Below are 18,843 nucleotides of genomic sequence, written 5' to 3' on the forward strand. Positions count from 1 at the left end.
CTTCTGCTTCCGACTACATGCCTCTCTAAAATAGTATCAATAGGTCGGAATTTTGTTGGGTCATTTTTTTGTTCTGATATAATAGCCTGAATGGGGATGAAAGCTTTCAAATATGGTCTCAAACAGTGATAAAAACATGTCTTGATATTTGTAAAATTTCTGCAGTCAACAGATCACAAGAATTATGGACAAATCACACAATGTCAGTCAGGTCAGTCCGATTATACAAACCGATTATACAAACCTTTAAAAACTCAAAATGACTAAAATCACACAAACAAAAAGAATAGCTAACAACAGAATAAAATGTTTTTAAAAATAAAAGGAGTCGCGGAGCAAAGCTTTCAAGGTCTTAACGCGAGCGATGCATGAGGGGAACCTCTGCTTTCTGCTGTTGCATCAAACAAGTACATGTAGGTGTATTAGAAATCATTGTTTTATTCATTTGAATCATATTTGTTAATATGATTCAATATTTACTAACAAGTTAAAGGATGTACATCAAATACTAATTCACTGCGTATACTTTATCTTACGGTATATGTAGGCCTGCAGAACATGTACATTGCCGTAGTGTACATGCATACATGTAACAATGCTTGCTGGTGCATGACGCCAGGCTTGCGCTCTATGAATAGGATAAGTGTCAACACATATAAAACAAGGTTTACATGTACCATAAGACAAGGTTTTTTTGAGAGTCCCTTCGAACTTGTATTAAGCGTGTTTGACTGTACTTTTGAAAACCTTGATGGTGAATATGCTGTAGTTCCTGTACTTTTTTGCGGACACTTTCCCCAGACTGCAGCACTAGGCTTGTACACACGTGTGTTCTGCAAGATGAGAAAATAACATGTATTTTGCTGTTGGATCTCACATACTGGTTGAACATGCACTACCGGTATCTCAGGCCTAATGAATATTTATTATAACCTCTTTATTGTTTTTACAATTTGTAGGCCTTAATTGTAAAAAACCCACACGGTCACTTTATTTGAATATTTGTTGATAGAATGAAATGAAAGAAAACACCTACATTGAATTACTGTTCTTAGAAAAGTATTAATTTAGATGTCTAACATGCATGCAGGAATTGAATATTTTCATGGAAAAAATAAGCTATGCAACATATCAACTCATCCCTCCCAATGTGAAGGCAAAACTATTTGCCAGGCAGTGACAAAATGATATAAGGAAGATGTCTGTTCTAAGCATCGATAGTTTTCCCTGCATGCTCAGTTGTCAGTGGAGTTACGTGACTTCAGTCATACACGAACAGCAACTTGAAACATTGTAATCTAAAATTTCAAAAGACACTGTAATGAACATTAATTGCAGGCCCATCAAAAGGTATAAAAAAGGGGGGGCACCAGTGTTTTCCATCCATAGGTGATTAATTTTTGTGAAGGCACGGCATGGGGTTTGGGGACTGCTTAAGGGCCCCAGGAAATTTTGGGGTCTAGATGCTCTCTGGTGCAATCTTGGGGACTTTCCGGGCCACCTGCTTCAGTAATTTGACCCCAAATCTGCTAATTTACAAAGTGAAATAATAACAAGAATTTTCAGCAAAACCATAAGCCATACTGTACCATAAAACCTGTTTCATAGCACAACTTTACTGATTCAGCTAATGTGTCGTGGCTGGTGGCCTTCAATTGAGGCTTTTGCAAAATAAATTAAAGGTTTTCAGATATAAAAAGGAATAAGATGTTTGGATCGATCAGAGAAGGTATGATCTTCCATTTGGCAGTTTGTTTTGGAATAAAGTAATCATAATTTTGAGAAAACAGCAAGATTCCCAACAAAAAACTGGCCCCCCCACTTTTCAATCCAAAAATCACGATAGCATACCAGGTGACCCCATGACGTCATCGGCAGAACATAATCGCCAGTGTGCGATCGCGTACTTCAACCTTTCACTGTCCATTCGTTGTTTCTTTTAGATCATTGTATCGATGTGCTCGCCGTCCAAAATACTTGCTTAGCTATTTTTTCTGTTGATATGCCAGCACGATGTGTCGTTGGTGTTTGCAGCAACACCACCAGTGAAGATATAAGGCTGCACAAGTTCCCAAAAGATGAGAATTTGGATGACGAAAGTCCAATTCACAAGGGCAAAGTGGTCGGGGCCATCTCCAAGAAGTGTAATATGCAGTGCTCACTTTGACAAGAGGGATTTTGAGACTGCGCTCCACTGGAAATTTGGCATGAAGAGAGCAAGAAAGCTGAAGGTAAATGCCACACCCACCAAGAATAAGCCAAGAAACCCCTCTACAGAAGTTGAGAAATGGAGGAGGGAAACTTCAGAGAAACGTGAAAAGAGACGGGTGAGTTGACGGCCTGTCCGGAATTTGGGCACGTTGCGATGCGTGCTCATGCATGTATGTACATGTAGGTACGTGTAGCCTAGCCTACATGTACCAGTACATGCAGTGAACACAGGTATTTGTATGCAAACATTATTCCTCCATGGCGGACATGGTGGAACTTTAAAATCGCCGCCAAGAAGTTGTAAATAAGTGCGCATTAATTCAATAATTGGTTATACCACGTCGGTAGCTGTAATACAGGCTTGCTTTAAAAAAATATTGGGCACCTAGCCTGGGACCAAGCTTGGCATAATTATGACATTAGTGACAATACGGACATGTAATAAGCATATGAATTATGGGCTAGGCTAAAATGTTTTACTTAAATTAAATTTAACCACAGTTACCAAACACGTGCCAAGTGTGGATAACCCACTGTTACTGTTCATTTATTCATCATCAGATCTTGTTCATGGTCCATGACTGAGTTATTACTGTTGCCCTGCTTTTGCTATTGTGGAGCTGTTTCGGCTACTATGCTTGGCTGAACCTTATCCCCATACACTCAATTATCCATCTTGAGCTCAATTATAGAAAACAGGGCCACTCCACTAGTCTTGTGTTGTATGTATGTGGCTTTGGCATGTTGGGCGGATGTTTTTCCAAAGGGACAGTGAAGTCTGCGTATCACTTGGCCTGCATTCCTAACTTGGACTAGCTTTTTAATTTTTTCTCCCCCCCAAAAAAAATATTGTGAATTGATTTTTTAACAAAATCATTTTTTTAAATTGAGGAAGTTTGTCAATTTTATTTTTGTTTTTCAGAACAAGCACAACTTGGGCTCATCTACCCACATGGTGCCAATGAGGTCAAGATGCCAGATGAAGACTGTGGGCACACAGACTTTACTTCAATTCCCTTCACGAGGTTAAACTAGGAGAAAGGAGGAAGATGCAGAGGTTGAAAAAAGTTGTTTCCTCCACGGTCCATTCCACTCAACTCATGGAAAAACGAATGATGCCATGCGCTGACATCCCATCATTACAGCCTAAATGCCTGTGAATAACAGAGGGCGCTACCATGCTTTCACGGGACTGATTTTGGCACTAACACTATCAAAGAAGCAGCCCTAACTGATTTCCATTTGGCAAGATCAGATATAACAATCGATTTGGGGAAATCAAGAGGTGTCTGTATATACATTAATGACAAAAATGGTGTTGTGACTGGTTAATCATGGAGAAACTGTGGCTTCGCGTGTGAAACGTAAGAATAAATTGTTGAAACAATGAAAGAAAAATCAGGGGTAACCATTTTGCTTGGTTAAGTGTTTGAGCCACATGTCCCAAGAATGATGAAAATTCCTGATTTAAAAAAAAAAGTAAGTCAACGTTTACTGCTTTTATTCTTTTTTCTTTCTAATGATATAATGCTGTATGCCAATATTTTACTTCATATAGCTATGCAAGTGACAGAGCGCACAAGAAGCCAAAGCATGTTGGCTAAGGAACCCATGACTTCCACTGGTGTCATGTGCAAGCTGTTAGATGATGGCCCTGATGAGGAGAGTAGCAGCTCTGACGAGGAGGAAGATGTTAGCCAATCACAACCGGAGTCTCCTGGTTACACACCTGCATCATATGGATCATCGTCAGTGTACCCCTCCACTCCCCATAAGGAAGATGTTAGCCAATCACAACCGGAGTCTCCTGGTTACACACCTGCATCATATGGATCATCGTCAGTGTACCCCTCCACTCCCCATAAGGAAGATGTTAGCCAATCACAACCGGAGTCTCCTGGTTACACACCTGCATCATATGGATCATCGTCAGTGTACCCCTCCACTCCCCATAAGGAAGATGTTAGCCAATCACAACCGGAGTCTCCTGGTTACACACCTGCATCATATGGATCATCGTCAGTGTACCCCTCCACTCCCCATAAGGAAGATGTTAGCCAATCACAACCGGAGTCTCCTGGTTACACACCTGCATCATATGGATCATCGTCAGTGTACCCCTCCACTCCCCATAAGGAAGATGTTAGCCAATCACAACCGGAGTCTCCTGGTTACACACCTAAATCATCTGGATCATCGTCAGTGTACCCCTCCACTCCCCATAAGGAAGATGTTAGCCAATCACAACCGGAGTCTCCTGGTTACACACCTGCATCATATGGATCATCGTCAGTGTACCCCTCCACTCCCCATAAGGAAGATGTTAGCCAATCACAACCGGAGTTTCCTGGTTACACACCTGAATCATCTGGATCATCATCAGATTACCCCCACAAGAAAACTAAAAGATCCATCAAACGGTAAATTGTATTCCTCATTATTAATGTACATCATCTGTGTTGAGCAAGAATTTTCAGGTGAAGAAAGTAAGAATAACTACATGTACATTTGCCTATGTATATTTAAAAGGAAGGAATTCCTCACTTAGGGGCCTCATCTCTTACTATGACTTGAAAGGGACCCAAAGTCTAAAATGTAAGGCGACATGTATTATGGTAGAAACATTTCGCAATTGTTCAAAATACTTTTTTAGCATGACCCAATAACTTCAGGACATCTGGGTGGCATCCATACAGGGAATTACTTCCATTCACTATTCTTTGTTGTTATTTTTCCTCAAAATTTCTTTTGAATGTTTTATGCAGGAAAAGAGGGATGAGCCCAAGCACAGTGGTAGACTACACTGAAATTGGCAGCATGGATGCCAAAATGAACGCAAGTACATTGTGTGTGCGTCTAGGCTGTTTCCGCTACTGAAGAGATGCTTTGGTTGCGGGGCGTATGATGTCATCAGGCAGAGGGAGATTGGTACCATGCTGTCAGTAACCCAGGAGTGTCGAAGTTGCAGTCTAGGGCAGCAGATCTGGGACAGCAATCCGTGGTTCCAGAACATCCCATCTGCCAACCTCCTCTTGTCCGCTGCCACACTATTTGCAGGTGGTACAGTAGCTTTGCTACCACGTGCAAATCCCTAACAATTTGAATGTGGCATGTATGTCAGAGAGGACATTCTACAATCACCAGGTCAGCTTTCTGCAGCCGGTCATTGAAAGAAGTGGAAGCACCACCAGCAAGCCCTCATCAAGCAACTCCTTGATGGCGGCCAGCCTCCAACACTTGGACGAGGTGGTCAAGCAGTCAGCCCTGGCCATTCTGCAGAGTTCAGCAGTTATACTGTCATCGAGCTGAACATCAACAAGATTATTGATATTCAGCTGGATAGGGTTAGTAGGATTTTGGTGGAATTTTTTACTGTGACATTTCTGAAGTGGACATACAGTGTACCAAGCTTACCTTTATATCTGTCATTAACTTGAAGAGATATGCCCTTGTGCTCCATGTGTTCATGCAGAGTAATGAGGTCAAAAATTCCAACCACATGGAGCTGGAGGGTTTCAAGAGGACGGCTAAGAAGATGAGGAAGAGCGGGCTGACCATCAGGAAACTGGTGACGGATCGGCATCGCCAACTCTCCAAATATGTCAGGGAGGAGATGCCAGCTATCCTTCATACATATGTATGGCATGTGGCTAAAGGTACACAAATTAATCTGTTTTGAATTGGTTCAAAAAAACTCCTTAGTGCACTTCACATTGCTCTAAATGTCTCTCTTTTGGAAATATCTTTTCTTTCAATCAGCTGTCCAAGTTGGTCTTCATTTAACTCCTGTTTTTTTCTTCATGTCTCTATTGTTTCTTGTCCCTACCACAGAAAGCAGTTATTGTTGAATATATTGTGCATGGATCATCTTTGTACTGCATGTACATGTGCATTGTTATGATGGTATTTTGCAGCTGTGAAAACGAAGATGCACAGCCTTGCCAAGAAAAGGGAGTGTGAGGAAGTCTGAAAATAGGAGAGGAGTGTAAGCAATCATGTTTACTGGGTGGCAGCCTCAACCACAGATGAGGAGGAACTACGTGTTGTAATATGGATGTCTCTCACCAACCACATCCAGGCGTGCACCATGGCCATTCGGAAATCTTCCCCAACTGTTTGCACGGAAGACTCAAAGATGGAGAACGCAAGAAAATGGCTGCAATCTGGTAATGCAGTTCAGTTGTGTCGTTTTCCAACATAACAAATTTATAATTTATTATATCTTTTTTGCACAGGAAATTGAATAACTCTGGAGACAGAGTAAAATAATAATTTTTTTTGTTGGTGAACAATTTTTGTGCCTGGCAGTATTCTCAACATCTAGTTACAGATATTCCAACAAAAGTTTTGTAATGATAAAGAATCAAAACAGGAATTTTATTTTAAAAAATACAGGTACAGAGGCATGTGTTAAGGTGTGTGCCATTATTGAGAAGACAAGCCTGGTCAAGGATATTCGCAAGTCTCATGCTTTCAGCAGACCTCATCTCTGGAGTCCTTCCATAGTCTGATCAATCAGTGAGCACCAAAGATGAAGGCATTTTCACATGCAGGTATTGTCAGCAGGTAAGTAAATGTAAGCTTCCAACAGTTCTGCCCTTGTTTTAACGTCTGAGTTGAAGGGCTTTTCCAAATTGTACAATAATTATTTAATTCATGACTATATCCATCATGTATCTCAATAGTGTGATGGCAAGTCATTATGCACAGACCGCCCTAAAATTTGACAAAATTATTTTGGTTGTGAGAAAACCTGGTACATGTTGCTGTACATTTTTGTTGGGCACATGCCATCTAGTATATGCACTAAATGTGACCCTTTTTCAAGAAACTGATTATGCACTATCTGTTATTCAGTCTCACTTAAGGCTTTTCTCCTTACTTTAACCCCTTCACGCTGGGAGGCCGCTAGACACGTCGTAAAAATTGAGATCCTCAGCCCGCTTTTCAGCTATTATTCTCGGCCCATGCTCGAGCGAACACGGTGAAAGAAGGCAGACCCTGGCTCTTGTATATATGCTAATTGGTCTTTGTGTGTAGCCCCGAAATGAAAAGACCAAATTTGCATCATAATCACCAGCTTCACAATAGTCCGTACTTTGAAAACAGGCAACTGGAATGTGGAAGTGTGAGTAGAGCCATATGCCAGCAAACAATCAGCCTTTTCATCGTGTAATTCAAAGTGTGCAGAGTACGCAGGGCCACAAACTGAGAATTGAGAGAACTGAGAGAACTGAAAGACGGCTTTCTGAAATTTCCCAAAGATCAGTCACCCAGTTTGAGTCTCAGTTTACATACATGGGCTTGTGCTGTGCAACAAACACGCCATTGTAATATTGTCACACACTACACTGAACTTGCATCCCAAAAGAGGTCTTGGGTTACAATTTCATATTTTATGTCTTTACGACGATTGTTCTTTTATGAGCCTTTGACTTTTCTACCGGTAAGCAGTGTTCCAGTGTTGAACCTTTGATCTATTGCCTATTCCTTTTGTCAAATAGCGTGCTCTTCCTTCAGTTTATCTTTAATGTTCCTGCTTTCCTAGGAGATCACAGGATGCTCTTTGCATCCACTGCCTTTAACCACTTCCTGCCAGGCAACCGTTTTCAAGTACATAAGCTTTATATGCAGAGCTGGGGAGCCCGGAACTGGGACAAAAGAGTTGGGCCTTACAATAAAAGACCGTACTCCGCACAAAAGACTGAGCTGCTGGGCATTGCTGACATTTCTTCGCTCTCAATTGTGGAGATAATCCAGCCTTGTTTTGAAACAGTATACCACGGTTTGAGGCATTTAGAGTGAGTGGATTACCACCGGGGACCAAAACTCTCCACCACCACCGCAGCGATGAGCCACATAGCACCGCTGCATGCTAATCTGGCCCCTATTGAAAAGGTCAGCAGTGCACAGTGCCAGTTTCGGGAACAAAAGAATCTTATGTAACACCGCACAATCTGGGCTCTTTTTCCAAGACTGCAGGCCTGGCTGAAATATTCAGGAGTCAATGAAGGTTACTTGTCAGCTTTAGAGTAGTACCCAAAGAGTCCTTCATGTGGGTATAAACGGCCATTAAATAAAATGATGAATTTTTTAAAGAATTTTGAAAACAGAAAATCTTGAAAAGGACCCGGCAACTTTTCTTGCTCAAGAAAAATCCATCCGGCAGCAAGTAATTAATCTCCGACTAGTACACCAGCGTGAACACTCCTAGTAAACATCAGGAGGATGTTGGGACACTTAATCCTGGAGCGCCTTTGTAGGAGGGCAGCCACTCTTTACAAACCTCCAAGTTTGCTTTAATTTTTTCGATGTTAAAGTCAGTTTCGATGTTCTGCCTGTACCAGCTTTGAGTTTTAAGGTTTGTGCACCAGTGGGATAATTTTTGGTCTGAAAAACTGCCTGATGTTGCCACATTTGGAGACTTTGGTGTCATTTCTTCGTCGTAAATGGTGAGACTATAGACATCTTGCGTTTCGCCACTTCACACTTAGCTGCATCTGAACAATTGGCTCCTCCTTTGTGACAACTGAACAGCGACGCTAACAAAGAACCTTCAACAATTAAACTTGATGCTTGAATGGAGTTCGTCAAGGTATGTGTCCTCTTGTTCATACTGTGTACATGGCCCTGCAACTGTGCTACAATACAAAATGGTGTTTCTGCCCACCATGCATCGGCATTTTACAAGAAAACACAACACAGGAGATACCATAAAGCTGCTATCAGCTACTATGCCAATTCTACTTCAACGTTTCGTCTTCCAATAATTTGCTGTGGTGACATACAACCGAACCCAGGGCCTGTGGCCGCAATTAACAGAAAAATCCAGCAATCAAAGCTACCGGACAATCCACTCCGCTACAGCATCAAGGAACTGTACCATATCCGCTCTGTCGCTCCAAAGACATTCTTGCCCCAGCAAGTTTGGAATACAATCGCTGATCTCAATATTAAACGTTCTCGTAGAGGAACCAGGGGAGGAATCCGAAAACACGAACTCAAATGGCAGACTATACCAACGATCATTACCCCTGTGCGTATGAGGCCAACCACTGACAGAGAACGGATCTTGAGCAGTCTTACCCCAGTCCCTCTCATACAAACCCATTGCGTTGAGAAAATCAAATTGCCGTCCTTTCTACTCTGCAACGCACGCTCAGCCAATAATAAACTTGATGAATTAGCTTCCATGTTGCTTGACGGTGACATTGACGTATGTGCAGTAACGGAGACCTGGTTTAGGCATGATCTACCTCCACAACTTGTCTCAATACCAGGGTTCTCTATGTTCGCTAAGTCCCGGCAGAACCGCCTTGGGGGCGGAGTCGCTTTCTATGTTAGGCATTATCTTCGTGCAACTTACATCACAGGCATTACAGTCCCGATGGACTTGGAAGTTGTCTGGATACAACTCCACCCTAAAAGACTGCCAAGATCAATATCTTGCCTTTTTTGTGCGGTCATTTATTATCCCCAACCTGACAGAGAGCTAGAAACTAGGCTAATTGCGCATATAATATCTACAATCGACTGCCTCACCACAAGACACCCTGATGCTGCCTATGTTATACTCTGAGACTTCAACACACTGGACACCTCTCCTCTTCTTACTGATCCGCGTTTTCGGCAGGTAGTTAATAAACCTACAAGAGGAGACCATATACTTGATAAGATCATATCCAACATTGGAAAGTACATGTGTGATAGTGTCCAAATACAGTCACCAGTTGGCCAATCAGATCACAATACTGTGCTCTGGTACCCCAAATCTCGGCAAACTACAGGTGTTAGCTCCAGTAACAAAACACAGTACCGGATAACTCGACCTATGCCTGACAGTTCTATATGGGCCTTCGGCAGATGGATCAGCAGTTATGACTGGGCAGAGTTAACGAACAGTAGCAATGTCAATGATCAATATGGCCAATTTTTCCACACACTCCAATCTTCAATTGACGTATATTTTCTTCTACGCAAAGTTAAATTTCATCCAACTGACAAACCTTGGATGACTGCCAGAATCAAGAGTTTGATTTGTGACCGGCAGAGGGCGTTTCATTCTGGCGACACTGTGAGATGGAGGCAACTGAAACAGTCAGTGATCACTAGTATCAACCCAGCGAAGAAACAACACTATTCAACTCGTGTGCAAAAACTCAAACAGTCAAACCCATCTGCCTGGTTTCGTCAGATTCGCACCATCACTGGGGATGCGAAAGATCCCATACCTATTCAAGTCCCTGGTTTGAATTTGTATGACGATACTGCAGTTGCTAATGCTATCAACGATCACTTTACCTCGACAGCGGCTGACCTTGACCCTTTGGACCTCCACCAGTTACCGGCTTATCTCCCTGCACAGAAACCATGCCCCATCGTGTCTCCTTGGGAAGTACAAAAAGCACTTGAAAAAGTGCGGAAAACCTCGGCCAGCGGACCTGATGAAATCTCAGCTCGCTTCATTCATTTGTTTTCTGTTGAGTTAGCTACCCCCCTGGCCCACATTATCAACACTTCATTCCAACAATCGCAGGTTCCATACGACTGGAAAAAAGCTGTTGTTGTTCCAGTCCCCAAATCTAGTCCCCCCACAATTGATAAGCTGAGACCAATCTCTCCCACAAGTCACTTTGCTAAAGTAGCAAAGGGATTCATCACCAAATGGCTACTTCATGATGTTATACCGAGCTTGGACCCAAATCAGTTTGGCAATCGTCGTGGTCTATTCACTAATCATTACCTTATCAACATGCTTCACCTCCTCTACTCTAACGCCGAGAAACCCAAATCAGCATTTACAATAGTTCTTACTGACTTCACAAAAGCCTTTGACAGAATTGCCCATACAGTAGCTATTAGAAATTTGCTCGATCTAGACGTTCGGCCCGCACTGATTCATTGGATTGCGGACTTCCTGAGCGGCTGCCAACAGTGTGAGAGATATCATTCAGCGTACTCGAAGTGGGCAAACCTTCATGCAGGTGTTCCACAAGGGACTAAGCTAGGACCAGTCACATTTCTTACCATGATAAACAGCATTAAACCAGTGAACTCTGACAATGTATCTATGTTCAAATACGTGGATGACATGTCAATTGTAGAATGCAGGAATTCCGCAAAGCCATCCGATATGCAGAGTACACTTAATGAACTGGTGAACTGGTGTGAACAAAAACAAATGAAACTGAACCCAGCCAAATGTTTGAAAATGGAAATATCGTTTACGCGTAATCCTCCTGATTTCCCAATATTGCGTATTGCAGACCACGATCTTATGACTGTGAATGAAGCTAAATTGTTAGGTATCATTGTTCAAAGTGATCTTAAATGGACCAAACAAGTGCAAAGTATGACAAAGAAAGCCAATAGTAGAATTCATATGTTACGAGTCTTAAAACGCCACGGTCTTCCACGACAGGATTTAATGACAATATATACTAGCTTTGTTAGGCCTGTTACTGAATATGCAGCACCTGTGTGGAGTGGTGCGCTTACTAATTACGACAAATCAAGCCTTGAGAGAGTGCAAAAACGAGCACTGCGTATAATAATGGGCCATGAGTACACTACATATGAAGAGTTTTATCTGTGGTTAATTTGGTTTCCCTTGAGGCTCGTAGGGTCTCCTTATGTGTTTCTTTCATTGACAAAACCTTAAAGAACACCAATCAATTTAGGCAATTTCTTCCCCCTGAAACTACGAATACTAGGCCTTCTAGAAGTAACAGATGAAGATATACAGAACTGCCATGTAAAACAAATCGCATGCAGAAGAGTGCCATCCCTAATCTCATTCGCTTATTAAACACTCCTAATATTTAATGATTTGTTTGCATATTTGGTTGTTTTTACTATTTTTAAATGGGCCTTTTTGCTTTGCCCATTTTAAACTGAATTTTGGTTACATGTGTACTGGCATTTTAATCAACTCATTTGTAAATTTGCATTTTTAACCATGAACGGTTTTTTCTTATTTGTGTCTATATAAGATGTTCTCTCTGTAATTTGGTTTTTTGTTCTTTTTTTTATTTTTTTTTTTATAATGTTTAATTGTTTATAGTTTGTGATGTTTTAAACTTTGTAAATCATGTTCAATTCAGCTGACGCTGCGAGGCATGATTATTAATAAACCAATTTGAATGAATGAATGAATGAATCCCTAGTTGTTGTTCATACCTTACCCAAGCTGTGAAAGCCGTAAACTTCTGCTGAGTGCTCATCTGCCTAGATACTAAATGACCAATCAGTACTGGAGTCATGTGTGATATTTTTTAAGTTGTCCAATGACAGCCTGAGCTGTGGCAAGGGCATGTTCTGGGTGGCAGTTTGCCTCAGATTTTTGGCAAGCCTGGCATTCTAAACTTTGCCATCATGCTGACCACATACCTGCCAAATTTTGTCTGTGCTCTGCACTATTTTTCTTTGGACTGGAGGACCTCAAAATCAGAGTCTTTCCCTTATGTTCACAAGTGTTGGCTCTCTATCTTGGGTAAGTTTTAGTCCCTATTTAACTCATTTTATGCTATTGTGTATCTTTTCTGGGGTTTAGTCATTGCATTTTTTCAAAGTGACTCTTGTTGTAAATTGTAAAAAGAAGCGTACCAATTGATTTTATGAAGTCTGCACTTTGGGATATTTTCAGAAGTTTAAGCAAATTTATGAAGTTGAAGGTTTTGGCACAGGTATCTTGTAATTTCTTCCACTAGCCAGTAATGTTCTGAGACTAGATCCAAAAGAGGTGTTTCCTCAGAAAGCTTTGCTTTTACATTTAGCTTAAGACATGTGTTTAGCAAATTATTTGAGGCGGTTTGAGTGTACTTGTCAATTACTTTGACTTATAACTTAGTGGAGGCTGGGAATAAGTTGTGCCCTTCACTGCATTGAGAAATATGAACAGATTTTGAATATATGTGTAATTGAGGACTTATCACCCATCATATCCATGGTGTAAGTGACAGTCTGACTGTAGTCCTACAGTTTGGACTGATGCTTTTGAAATGTTTTTTTTTTCCCGATGACTATGGTTTATTGAAAAGGGTTTCGTGAATATTTGATATATTCTGATGTGCGTTGAATTCATCAGAAGTTAGAGATATAATTTTCTCTTGGTCAAGCTTTAGACTTTGTTTTCACATATACCTATATATATAACAAGTCCGATTAAGAGTTTTCGCCAACTGATTCCTACCTCATGACATGTGGGACTGAGAAATGTATTCCTAGGGTGATCTTGTCTAGTTTTAAGATTTGTTCTAAGTCAGTGCCTCAGATGTATTTTCCATTTACATGTTAACTTAATGCAAGATGGTATTTTATTTTGAGGTCCGTATACGATGTACATCTACCAAAGCATGTAACCCATAGAAAGTCGGTTGCGTTGGTCTGACCTGGTAAACGTTTTTAAATTAGTAATGTGGCACGGACCACTATGCTCTCCATCTTAGTTAGTGAACTGCATGTTCTGAAAGAGGGTCTGGAGGGGAGTCTCTGTAGTCCACCTGAAGAGCTGTCCCAAGGCATCCCAGCCACCAAGCTATTGTGACTTGCAGACACAGCACAAGTACACCAAGGCATCTGTGGCATTAATCACCAGCATCAATCTTGCGTTACATTTCTTCCGCTGAACTTTTGCTCTCCACTTTTGTCAACCAGCTACACAACATGATGGACTCCTTTTCTCCCACCTTGGAATGACTTGTCGCAACTCATCTCTACATCTAGAACTTTGGCGCCGTTTTTTTCCCTTGAACTCAAAATGTATTCTGACTTAACAGGATGCTGCATTTTCTGTAAACCTCCTATTTTAACTTTTGGCCATCTGAATTGGTGTTCTCTGGATTCACTTCATATTTCTCACATTGATTGGCTTGTTCATTCCCTCCAATAAAGCTAAATCTCTTTTGTATATCAATCCTGAATTGTGTAAGATCAAGAGTTTATTCAAAAGGGAATTGAACTAATATGAAATTTGGTTCCGACTATTTTGAAATGTGAATCATGGGTTACAGTTGATTAAAGTGAATAATTGAACCACAATAATTGTTCAACAGCAACGAATGTGATACCCGATAAGTGTTTAATTAAAAACATCATGCACATGGTGGTACACAAATAAAGATAACATGTACATGTATGGTGAATAAAATGCAAGAATTTCAGAATCACAAATGTGAAGAGGATGTACAGTTAACACTGAATCTTCCTTGTGATATAGACTTGGATCGAAGTTGGTCAGTTAGACTGTTTTGACTGTACACGTCTTGACTAGCATATGTAGCCTATTAAAATCAAGCAGGATCTGGTATTAGGGTGTTGTAGATACCATTTGATGCTTCATCTCACAGTGTAATAAAACCAGTGTCCTTAAGCAATCGGTGCGGCATCTGATTGTCAAACGTCAATGGTTAAAGCAGTTACAATGTGTATTTGTGAAATGTAATAAACAATGGAGTTAACATGTACATTTGTGACTCAGAAGTCCTAAGTTATATCTCCTGAAAACCTCTGTACTCATCTGAAGGGTATTTTTCCCGGATTTTATGGACTGCACAGGAAGGAAGTGGCAGTCTGACATTTCGTTCTAGGAAGCACCAGCACCATCTGGCGATACGCCGTGTGTCTGTTTTTCCTGTAAAAAGTGGTAGATAGCACATAATGTTAATTGTTTATTGGCGCAGAATTTAAATGTACATTTTTTATCTTATTGAAATATTCAATTAATACTTGCCAAATCACAAATACAATAACCAAATCACTTGCATCAGGCATTTTATTTGTTTTGAGGGGATGCAGGCCACATAAAATGACTTGTATAAACTAGATAGGGTTACTTGCACTCACTGGTTTTCAGTTGCATTGTGTCGTCCTTGGCCATACTGCTGGCGATACTGGAAGTACACAGTTTCCAATACCCACTGATCTAGACAAACAGAGTAGAATCCTGGATGTTCTGTGATGCAATTAAGATCCGCTTCAATGTTATCCATTTTCTGACCAACCTGGTTGATCTCCTTACAGCACAAGGATTCTCGAACAGCTGGCATAATTTGACACTCTCCGCAGGAACACCTGTAGCCAAAATGAAAAAGGGAAAGAGCTCCATATTAAAGTTTACTCAGTCTCCCCTTTAGTAATAAAAAACCTTCAGAATTCAATTACACGTACATGTCAAGTCAATTTGAGCAGTGAGGACACGCATTTTCAATGAAGACATAACTTCAGAACAGTCTCATAGGATTTATTCACAAGGGGGTCTTATCTTCAATGTCTTATAAGGAATTTTTTCCTCAAACGCAAGAATTTTTATGAAGAAACTGCTCCCCTGCTCCCCCCCCAAAAAAATCAATCTGGCCTACTTTATTCAGTAAATGTACTTCGTCCTCATGTTGCAAAGAAACCAATTCTCACATTGAGCAGAAAATGGATATGTGCAATGCCCTGAAATTTGTTAGAAATACTTATGACTTGCATTGGCAAAATGGATATGGGCACATGATAACGATGTGTCACGCACGTCATATAATGATGTACAAAACATGGCACATCTACATGTAAATATCAAACGTGATCATCTGCACCACTGACTGAACCCCCTGAGTAACAACCCTACATGTGGTATCTCTGCCTTTTCCCGACACAAATAGCCCACTGCAAAACGTCTTGGTAAAACTTTCACAACTAAGCCTCATACTGTTGATACAATTACAATTCTTTTTACCTCAACGGTTTTCAGAAAAAAAACCTTCCTTGGTTTCCTTAAAGTTTTGCAAAATAAGTTTTCAAAATCAATGTGATCTTCGAAAGGCTTAGTAAAATTACCAGCTGATGTTGTTGAGCCGTCCTTCATCATCATAGTCCACACCAGCAATTTCATGCTCGTCATTGTCGCTTTCAACCTCTGGTTCGTACGTGTACGGCAATATCTGCCCAGCCTTGTCTCTGTTATCATTGGAATACGATCCGTCAGAAAAATCGTGATCTACTTCACTGTCCGACAACGATTCTGATAAACCTTTTCGCTCTGCCATATTTTTCGTTGATTGCACTGTGAAAGAATGAACGTGTGTACGTGTATGTTCGTGTGCACAAGGTACCATGGGTACCACCGTGAGCTTCTGTGCTCTGCTTCGTTCTGCTGATGACGTCCAACAAACATCACTTACATAGACCAACCAGGCGGGACAAGAACACACACCCCTAGTGCACGCTGCAGCGCTACCACATACCAGTCAGGGGTTGCCGCGTTTAAGTGAACTACATGTACTCGCGTTATCCCAGGGCCCATGCAGGGAGTACACGTATACTGAATCTGAATACCAGGAGTAGCCACTTGAACGCACCATGATGTAATCTGATGCAACGTCCCAGACGAGAAAAGATGGTGGATGATCAAAACAGGCAAGGCAGTGTAAAGGGTGCCTTCCCAAACATTTTGAAAACTAGCCTTTTCTGAACAAACTTAGAAAAGATGTTGTGTAAATATCATGCTTTTATTTTTTTGTGTCTCAAAAAAGTGGGGGGAGGCTGTGTCCCCCCAGCCCTGACAGCCATGTTAATTTCCTCCGCAATGTAGAAATTAATGTTTTTGTATCTTGTAATTTGTAAACTTGACCTAAAATCTAGATAGGATTTATGAGTGCAACTTACCACTAGTTAAGACTTAACTTTATACACACTTCTCAGTCAGTGGGGTCAAACTTCAGAAAGTTTACATCACTCAAAAGTTGTTCACGTCGTGTGGCATAGGGGGCCTAATGCAGAAGGTAACGTCACGAAAACAGGGCCCCTCGAAATCTGGACCTCCCACGATACATCTTTTATTGAACTATTTTTGGCTAACTTATAGTGTTAGGCAAGTTAAATTTTGTTCAAACTTACCGCATTATGGGGAGGTATAGGTACTTCCAGTTTGAACACACCCTCTCCTTCACTCACTGTACCATTGTACATGTAAGTTTGACTAGATGTGGGAACACTGCACGTCAGGACGAGCATAACAAAGAGGAACATGAAACAAGGCCTCGACCTGCAACAGTACGGAAGCCATGGCCTATATCTTTTCCTCTCGAACGTTCTCATTTCGATTCCTTGTAACTTGAACGGGAGAGAAATTTAAGCCCCACACTGAAGTCTGAAGAATAATACCCTTGCTTCAGACCGACAGATAACGAGGGAAGGTTTTAAATGAAAATTCACGCAGACCGGTTATGCTGTCATGGCCGTAGGTGCATTGTACGATACGATGAGCAGCCCGCCCCGCGCCCGAGGTATAATCACAATACTGTACATGTCGTAGTGGACTGGTTAACGGCCCCGTTCCTAAATATAGGGACCGGTAACCAGCTGCAGTTAAAAGTGCGCGTATCACGTATGTTCGGCCCCCATAGGGTTGCACTAAACCAAAAACGCGCCCGTAGAAAACAGTGCAAAATCGGACCGAAATAGCGCCGCCTGTTGACTCTCGTGAAGAGGTTGGCCTCCGTTTTTTTCACTGGAAATTCAAGATTATGGCCAGAAGATCACTTTTCGTTTCAATTTTATAGGGGTTTGCCACGAAAAAAAATTTATTCGCCGTGAACGAAGATACCCCCAAAATAGCAGTAAAACTAAGCGCTCATTTCTGAGTATAGCCACCTGCCTCTATCCAAAATAAATCCCCAATTTCGGGCTTTTTGTGAAAGAAATACCCTGAACATGATGCGTCCTGATCGGATTATGGCCTGTCGTAATGTAAAAACTCCATTATATAGACGGGATAGGACATCGCGCATTGTTTGTGCACAAAATGCGCGGCCGAACAATGGCGGCGCTGCAGGAGGGTAATGTGGTATGCTGTTCATTTCAACAAGCACTGAGCATACAGTGCTTATTAATATACGTTGGGTAAGGGCAAACCTGTTATATATATAATGTTCATTTCTGGTCAATATAACCTTTTTCTCATGGGATGATGGCTGAGACCTCGGTATCCCTCCCGAAAACAAGCCAGAAATAAACAGAAAATCCTAAAATTAAACGAGCTTCACAGAAGTGAAGTTCAAGTTGATTGGGATTCTGCCGAGCCGTATTACGACACGGAGGGATTACGTGAGGTTGGGCTGACCAAGCCTTCAGAATTCAAAGCATGGTGTCTCATGGCCGCTTGGAGGAGGTGGAGACATATCAATACAAATGGAAAGAACGGCCGAAACTACCGGCCCTCTAATGATATACGTGTTTTTTATTTTTTTTTACTGGATGCGCAATTGACGGTGGAGGACGGAAATATTAAGAGTCTAGTGTATTAAATTGGTTTTAAATTAAAATAAATGGGGAAAATGTATAAAAATCCACACTGTGCTTTAGTCGTAGGTAAGACTGGGAGCGGGAAAACTCGGTAGGTGCTCGATTTTTTTGAAGCGGGTATAAATTTACATTTGAAGCGATTTTGATAATTTGCCCCACTTTATTTAAAAATAAAACTTATTTAGACCGTTTATGGATTTATACTGATGACAATGCATATTTATGCGATTTGGATCGAGAAAATTTAGAATTGAATGAGGCGATTGACTTGAATCAAACTTTTTTGACGGGGTAAATACGCTGTTTATCATTGACAATTGCGCTGCAGATCAGTTTATTAAGTAT

General features: G+C 41.1%; 1 protein-coding gene across 13 annotated transcripts in view; it reads right to left on the reverse strand.

Moving 5' to 3' along the window:
- Window positions 1-17,526, reverse strand: part of LOC110988328 (SID1 transmembrane family member 1-like) — a 203,106-nt gene extending 185,580 nt beyond the window's left edge. For 5 of the 13 annotated variants that reach the window (XR_015426619.1, XR_015426622.1, XM_087141957.1 and 2 more), the window contains exon 1: window positions 17,092-17,520. Coding sequence is in view for 9 of the 13 variants with exons in the window: in XM_087141957.1 (XP_086998083.1) it covers window positions 17,092-17,292 (201 nt within the window). In the remaining 4 variants the exon portion in view is untranslated. Of the gene's footprint in view, window positions 1-17,091 lie in introns of all 13 variants that reach the window. The other 8 variants (XR_015426620.1, XR_015426621.1, XM_087141960.1 and 5 more) reach the window with 4 other exon arrangements.
- Between the last annotated feature and the right edge of the window lie 1,317 nt (window positions 17,527-18,843).

This window comes from Acanthaster planci, linkage group LG10, assembly GCF_054643075.1.
Source record: "Acanthaster planci isolate LZ-2023a linkage group LG10, COTS_SCS, whole genome shotgun sequence".
NCBI lineage: Eukaryota > Metazoa > Echinodermata > Asteroidea > Valvatida > Acanthasteridae > Acanthaster > Acanthaster planci.